At 39.5% G+C, this 8,356-nt stretch overlaps 1 protein-coding gene across 1 annotated transcript; it reads right to left on the bottom strand.

The window, feature by feature from the left end:
- Positions 1 to 511: 511 nt before the first annotated feature.
- On the bottom strand, positions 512 to 8,039 carry rdh8a (retinol dehydrogenase 8a). The gene is made up of 6 exons (XM_059349062.1): positions 7,643 to 8,039; positions 5,357 to 5,518; positions 3,292 to 3,471; positions 2,460 to 2,553; positions 2,172 to 2,355; positions 512 to 2,068 (listed from the first exon to the last, which is right to left on the bottom strand). The coding sequence occupies exons 1-6, from the start codon at positions 7,746 to 7,748 to the stop codon at positions 1,841 to 1,843; spliced, it is 954 nt and encodes a 317-aa protein (XP_059205045.1). The 5' UTR covers positions 7,749 to 8,039; the 3' UTR covers positions 512 to 1,840.
- Positions 8,040 to 8,356: the final 317 nt, after the last annotated feature.

The following is an 8,356-nucleotide window of genomic DNA, read 5'->3' as shown; positions in this document are numbered from 1 at the left end:
GTTCAAGGGAGGGGTTTTGATGGGGAACAGGCCATGACCTCTTTATATCCATCAACAGATCACTAACTTGCCCCATAGACATGCTCATACAACACTTTCACACACAAACACACACACACACACACACACACACACACACACACACACACACACACACACACACACACGCATGCATGCAAACACATGCTAATGTGTGTGTAAGTGCACAGACAATAATGCACAATAATGCATATGCAAAAACAAGTACGTGCTCTGCAAAAGGCATTATGCATGTCTTCACCTGAAAAGTTGCAATAGCTTAAAGTCTCTGTTAGAGAGATACATTTGTTACATGAACATTTTTTATGTTGCTTACTTTTAAGGAATATCCATAATTCCAGATTAACTGATTCCAGATTAAATTTAAAATACTCAGTGTGGATTGATGTTGACTATTGTATTACTGAAACCTATACTTTTATGCAATGTGCAAAACAAAACCTTTTTCATACACACAAAGAAACATGATGGCCAGTATTGGGGAGATTTTAATTATTCAATTGTATTACACTCTCTATCTCAGGCTACTTAGGACAAATTACTTTACACTACATCTCCGGCTCTGCTTGCTCCTGGTCCCCTGAAATCCACAGGTTGGCTGCCAGGGAAAAAAAGCAGTGAAATACTGCCCCCTCTTGGTACCCAGGTAGTCTAGCAGACTGAGAGCAAGACATTTTTATCGTTTGCTTTTGCTCTTTTCTTTCAAGTTCAAATCTTCCAACAATAAGTTTGTTTGACTCATTCATTCAAGCAAACTGCATTTGTTCCAAGTGTGCAAAATAGTATACAATTGTCTGCAACTCAGTGCATTGTTGATCAAAACTGAAGAGCTAATTCTCAGTTAAATTGTCATACTCTTCACAATTTAGAAACATTTTATCACTGGTTGTGTTATGACATGCAAATTCAACAGTCAGAATCAGTCACACATATGCGCATATTCACTAAATATAAGATGTGATGTTGTTGTAAACTAAAGACTAAAAGAAAATAAATGAGCCGCAGCAATTAAAAAAACCTTTAAACTATCATGAAAACATACTTGTCAAAGTGATCACATTTTGATTAAAAAATTACATTCGAGGGTAAATCAGAACTCTGTTTATTTTTCAATCAAGATGCTAGATTAAAAATATCTGACCCACCCTTTCACAAATCTTGAAAAACATTCAGTTTATCAAAAGATTAAAAATATGATTTTAACAGCAGTTATGACCATGAGAACACTATGGTAAGAAAAACGGGAAATTAAGGGTACAACACCAAAGCAGATATATTCTTTCTGTCTCTGTCATACATGATATAACTCTTGAGGGCCTATAGTTATCTAGGCTACAAGTGATAGCATTATTTTTTTCTCTGTTCTTTTTGTGCTTTGTTGTTTTTCCATGGGGCTCATATCTCATACATCTCTGTGTTCTCAATCAAACAATATAGACATCTAACCACTATATAAACACACTATATCAGACTAAGGCATACCCTTAGCCTTATAGTATATGTGTAATAATCCAATGTGTATGTTGCTTATATTTCTGTGTGCGTGTGTGTGTGTGTGTGTGTGTGTGTGTGTGTGTGTGTATGTTCCTGTGTGTGTGCATGAGGTCATCCTGCATACATTTACCCTCTGACAAACTTGTGCAATTGTGCATGTCGTCTGGCCAAGCTTATCATGGTAGTGTCTTTGAACTAAAAGGCACCTCCTCGCTCCAGAGTTACTGGCTCTAGTCTACCTTCTTCACCCAACACCCCTGGAAAAGGCAGTAGAAACTGGGTGGGGGGCCAGGATTGGACACCCTCTTCAGTTAGGTGAGACAGTACGTCTACGCAGGCAGCTGCATGTCAGGCACTTGAGGATGCTCATGGTGATGTGCATGAGAGGGCCGAAATTAAAGAGTAGGTTGTAGAAGGTGTTGACAGACAGGCCACCAGTCTCATCTGCGTACTTTAAGGCCACAATGGGTGTGTAGAGGCTGTTGGTGAGATTCCTGAAGCGAGGGCTGTTTGACTCAATAACCTTTTTAGTGCACTGGAGAGATGAGAAGAAAGTTTCGATTGATTTAATTGCTATGTAGGCAACATTGATTCTTGAATCTTGAGGTAAAATTCAAAATATAAACCTGCTCCCTTACTTTGGCTATGTCCTCTGGCGTCTGGCCCATGGCTTCAAATATATCTATGGATGATGGCAGGTAAACATCTTTAAAATAACGAACTGTATCGGCATCGACTCCTGGATACTCCATTTTGGCCACATCCTCCATCATCTTTGTTTCGAACTCAGTGTGCACTGGGCCAGGCTCAATCATGGACAACCTGTAGGGAGTCAGTCAGATTCAGAAAGACGCGAGAGAAGGAGCTTATACAGTACATAGCAAAGACTGACGTGAGGGAGGAGCAGAGGAAAGAGGGTAATCTACCGGATATTAAACTTCATCAGTTGCACAGCCATACTCTCACAGAAACCTTCCATGGCAAACTTAGAGGCAGTGTAAACATCATTGAACACCACTCCTAAACCAACAAAGCAGAGAGATAAAGGACATCATCAGTGCATTGTAATATCACATCTCACAATACTCAATTAACATCAGACACGCGTGAAACATGATTTACACATTAAAGGTCTAAAATACTTAAAACCACAGAATAGCAGATAGACGTCACACAGGACAACACCAGTCCCAGATGGAACTTGCAAGTCAGTCAGCCTACTTGCAGGTAAATAAAAGCTTATCCGATGTTCTTTAACTTAAACATTCAAGATTGTCACAGTAACTTAAGTCACATTGTCAAGTATTACTATTGGAAAACAATACATTTTAGCATACTGCATAAAAAAACAAAACCCAAATAGTTCAGTGTTTTTTCTCCAGCATTTAAAGAGGTGATTATGTTATGTAATGAAATTCAATCTAAGTATGAAGTTTCTAGTTTTTGAAGTGCTACTGATATTGTATAGTATGTATGTATGTAACTTTTGACTTTTGAAATACAGAACACACTGTAAGATTTGCAGTTCAATACGATTTTCAAGACTTTAGACTCTCCACTGGTATGTCTAAAATAAATATTAGTGTGTAGCTTGAAGACATTTAGAGTTCAATTATCCTGCTTTTCAAGAGCTTTGGGATAGCTAAATATATCAGATGGTTAGAATCTCAAGTATATTTTCGTGTGTTCTAACATCAGACTTAACTGGATTGCATATTTTAACTTTTTTCTGTGTTGTTAAATACAAATAAATCATACCCTGAAGACCCATGACACTGCTCATGACCACGATGTGTCCGGAGCGCCTCCTCTTCATGTCTGGCATCACTTCTTTGATCATGCGAACAACACCAAAGAAATTGGTCTCAAATACTCTTTTCATCTCCTCGATGCTGATGCTTTCCACAGGTCCAAGCAAGCCCACGCCTGCATTGTTGACTGACAGGAAACACACAGACATCACAAACTGCTTGTATCTTTGCCATTGCAATTACAAAAAAGGTTAAGATATTATTGACTTAATATGAAGCAGTATCTATATTGATTGCACTTACACACCTCTCTACAAGAATAATCACTCATCAATAGATAACAGATGGTATTTCATGACTTCACCACCAGATGTCAGTGTGTGACAACACCAGCGAGGTGTGACGTAACACCGGTCCATGTAGAAGGGCCTCTGTGTCTTGAGTAATTAGGTAAAGGGGGAGGTTATGTTGGATTTAGAGTGAGATTGGAAGCAGTTTTATAAATAGAACCTTAATCCAGAGTAAAGGTTTAAACACAATAACTGAAAAAAGTAATATTTTCAAGAGTTATTAATCTTGCACCATACAATTTACCAAATTACCATTAAACGTACAGGTTTACATAGAGTGATTGATTAATACCAAGGATCCAATTAATTCTAGGTGATGTACTTTCTGGATTTCAAAATACATAGTGTGCTTTGTTTTAGCGTTAAGGACCCCCCTTTAGAAAAATAACAAACAAAAGAGATAGAGCTGTCGACTTAGTTTCAGCTATTTCACACACTCAGGATATTTCTGTTTTGGTGCAGAATCTATCTGCCCACTGGAATTTCAAGACTCTCCCAATCTCCTCCCCCCACCTACACTTAATGTCAACTGCAAAACCAGTGCTACAAAAGACTGACCACCAAAAACATTTCAGTTGCCTCAAAGATTTGTTCTAAAGTTGTGATTTATTACAGAAATAACACTGTACTGTGATAGTTGCTGTTCCACTTGAAAAGTCTGTCTTTAGTGCAATGAGGTATGGCATTACACTTTGTGTTAAATACAGGCTACTATCTAAGGAAGGTGAAGGGTTAATGTTCGTCTATTCAGTTATCTTGCTACACACAGATAAGAAACTGAATAAGGTCATAGAGTAGATTACTTAATGACTTTAAGCTACATACTTAAAGGGACAGTTTACCCCAAAATGAAAAAAATGTTTTCTCTGAACTGTAGTTTTTAGTATTTATTTGCAGAGTGCTGGAGATATAGACAGTAAAGCTGTTTGCCTTCTATTGAATATAATCATACTATATGGCACTTGGTTTGTGGTACTCAAAGTGCCAAAATATAAATACATTTGAAAAACTAAACGGCAATGTCTCTTTCCACAAATCAAACCAGTTACTCTAGATTATCCACAGACCTTTTTACAAGCAGTTTCATGCAGGAACTCATTTCTTTCTACTGAACTACACCAGACAACCATATCATGCAGAAGGAAGTGTACATCTACTGAGTCAGCTAACATTGCTGCTCAGCTTATGAGGACACTATTAATGCTTACATCTCACGCTTTCACAAACATTACCTCTCATCAGTAAGTAGCTTCTCTCTTCATGGTGGGTGTAGTTTGGTAGAAAGAAAATTGTTCTTACATAAAACTGCTCAAAACAAAGTAGGTGGATTATCTTGAGTAACATCATCATACTTTCTGGAAAGAGACATAGCTTTTGAGTTTTTCAAATACATTTTTTGTCTCTTTAAGCACCACAAGCCAAGTGCCATCTAGTTCCATTATATTTGATAGAGAGCAGACATCTCAACAGCTGACATTTTCAACTCTCTGCAACTCACACCAAAACAATCTAGATTGACAAACAGCACTACATGTATGTGGAAAAATATGTTTTTGACTTTGAGGTTAAACTGGACCTTAAAATTATCATCTATTCTAAGATATGTGATAAAAAAAATGTATACACACATAGAAATAGACATTGAATAGATCAAATGTCATTCAAAGATGGGGAAGGGGTCAAAGACAGATGCAGGCCTAGTTTCAGGTGTGTCCCACTCACTCAGGATATCAATATGGCGGTCCTTGACATTGTTGATGCATTGTTTGACTGACTCGTCACTGCACACGTCTAGTGGAAGTAACATCAAGGTCTTTCCATATGCATCTCCTGCTGCCTCCACCAGTTTGTCCTTCTTCTTCAGGTCCCGCATCGTGGCAATGACTGATAGGGAGAGACATAGACAAATTACTTTTTAATTGTATGATGTGGCTTTACACTTCCTCTATAATACCAGAAAACAGTTCTTTAGACTTGCAGAGTAACTCAACTTGGTGTACACACACACACACACACACACACACACACACACACACACACACACACACACACACACACACACACACTCACACACACACACACACACACACACACACACACACACTGTGCCAGAGTTAGACGTGCAGATCAGAGTTCCCACCAATGTCCACGCCTGTCAGTTTACAGGACACACAATTGATTTCCTGTGAACTTTACACGCTGGGCCACATTAACCCACATTCAGCACAAGAATCTATCACAACCAGTGACAGCTACTATCAGCACAGTGTTGACTTGGCTTTCCTGCCTTCTTCCATGTTGTGTGTTGTGCTAACACTTTGCTGACTGACACTATCTAGCAGAGAATAGAGACAGTGCTCTTGCACAATGGCAACCAGTGGGAGTAAACAACCTCTTCTTTACAGATAAAGGCCAACCCTCACCTGATTCTTGTCTGAACAGAGACAAGGTTAATTAAGTAAGCTTTAAAAAAGTATTTCCTGTGCTGTAGGGGCTATGCATTGCCATGCAATGTTACTGATGTAGCATATCATCATGTATAATAATAAAACTAGGTCCATTTTTAGAATGTTGTGTAAGTGTCATGCAACTTGTCTTTGCAAGTAGTCAAATGCAGATTATGCATTAATGACCTCTCATGGCGTCTAATTAAGTCTAATCTTATGATTTGAGAACCGTGGGTCCATGAAGAAAGAGATTTAAGTATTGGTAGAGAAGTGAACAAGAGGTCCATTGTTCTTCTGGCTCCTGCAGGAATTACTCTTGGGCTGCTTAAACATTCTTGAATGAACCACATTGCATTGCGCACTCTTTCGGGGGTTTCTGGGTTTCTCTGAGTTTGTCCAATGTGAGCTGCAACTAATTATTACTTTATGCACAATGCAATATCTAATCTCTGCTGGATTTCCTAAAGACCCTGGAAAAAGCTCAGAGGTGGCCTTATTGAAAGCAAGTCACTGTGGAAAAAACCCTGCTCAAACCAGTGTTTCAGGGACCAGGGATCACTTTTGTTTTGCTCACCTATTTCACGGTAATAAATCCCATCAGATCCTGATGGCCCCCAAAGAAAAAAAAACTTATACTTGTGGTTACAAAAGGAGAGCAGTGAGAACTCAAGCTGAAATGAGTTTAATAAGACAATGTACAAGATGACTGCTGCAATCATGGCTTTTACTGTTAGCTCACTGACTTGTAGCCAATTATGCTATTTTGCATAAAGTAACATCTAACAACAAGGGGAGGTCTTGAAGGCAAACTCTAACCAAAAGGGGTGGGGGTGGGAAGGTGGTATAATTTAATTCTGTCTGAGGCTCCATGACAAGGAAAGGTTTTGCATCTCCAATTCCTAGAGTGACATTAATGATGGCTGGGAAGCTGGAGAGGAGACGCACAGACCAACAATGTCAAAGTGGGACACTCTAACTCCACTGTGCACCAATGAAGACTTCAAACAAGGCCCTTGCTTTAGAGTGAACCCTCGCTTGTACAGGTCTCAAACTTTGTCCCCCTTTCAACACTCGCTCCAGTGAGGGGACTATGGGCACATTAGACACGGCACTAAACCGGAGCAGGCGGTCTACAATTCACTGCGATAAAAGGGGGCTTTGTGCTGGAGAAGTCACTTGAAAGAGAACTGACAAGACTCCTTTTATGATTCCGCCTGGAAAGCGGCATCCTTGCAGAGCCCTACCCTGGAAACTGTGCTTTCAGATGATAATTGTTGAAGCAAAGGGGCGGCTGAAACCCAGTCCCTACAAAGGGATATGGATCCGATATCTCCAGGGTTAGCTATTGCAATGGACAATACACCAAATCACTTATTTGCGTTAAGAGCGAGAGTTGCGCATGAAACTCAACCGAACTTTGTGCGTAAAGGAGGGTTGGTGCAGTAGCAGAGCTTTGCAGGGAAAAGTAAACACGGAATAGGTTTTCAAGCGAACCACACTATTAGAGGCTTGCTACTAATAGGTCCGATCAAAGAAACAATGTAGAAGAAAGCGCATTTACCATGGTAACGCTTCTTTTCATCTTTGGCCAGCGTGACGGCGATTCGTAACCCGATGCCGGAGGAGCAGCCGGTGATCAGCACAACTTTCTGCCCGCTGTTCGCCATGATTTGTCCGGGTAGGCGCTGTTTTTTTCAGCGGTCCTCTGCTCTGGATGGTCGCTGCCGAGGGAGCTACCGATCACCGGACTTTAAAAAAGTAAAGCGGATCATGCAGCCACCGCAGCCATGTGAGCCTCTAATTCAGTCACATGTTCAATAAAATCAGTAACCAAAAAAGTCGTGGCATTGCAAACACCCCTTGTTGACACTATTTTAAACTTGATAGGTGCCGCCTGCCTTGAAAATGCAGTTAATTCCTTGAAAATGTGTGTGGCCGTGCATGCGCGCACGTGCGTGTTGTAGAGGGGGCAGTGCTTATTTGATTTCTGAGCTGGTGACCCAAACAACAAATAACAGTCATGTTCTGACAGCATGTCACATGATGTTTTGTTCATACCTGATATCGACTTCAATACTGTATTACAGTTTATATTCTTAATGGGACATATACTGTACTTTTATCATGATATATATTATGTCAGTCCATGTTTTTTAAGCTATTATGCAATCTTTTATTCTTAAGATTAGCTCATTTTGACACAATAGTAAATGGGATATTAAATATTTTGTCTGATTTAATAACAGTTTGATATATTTTATTATTTTAATAGTTT

The sequence above is a fragment of the Centropristis striata genome, chromosome 13 (assembly GCF_030273125.1).
Source record: "Centropristis striata isolate RG_2023a ecotype Rhode Island chromosome 13, C.striata_1.0, whole genome shotgun sequence".
Lineage (NCBI taxonomy): Eukaryota > Metazoa > Chordata > Actinopteri > Perciformes > Serranidae > Centropristis > Centropristis striata.
The sequence above is the reverse complement of the archived record's forward strand: the minus strand, read 5'-3'. Positions and strand labels throughout refer to the sequence as shown.

Excerpts from the sequence above, each read along its gene's own strand:
- rdh8a (XM_059349062.1), bottom strand. The coding sequence starts at position 7,748 with ATGGCGAACAGCGGGCAGAAAGTTGTGCTGATCACCGGCTGCTCCTCC. Across the intron at positions 2,554-3,291 it reads CAGTGTCATGGGTCTTCAGG|GAGTGGTGTTCAATGATGTT; the intron begins GTATGATTTATT and ends TTGTTGGTTTAG. Across the intron at positions 2,356-2,459 it reads CTGATGAAGTTTAATATCCG|GTTGTCCATGATTGAGCCTG; the intron begins GTAGATTACCCT and ends GACTCCCTACAG.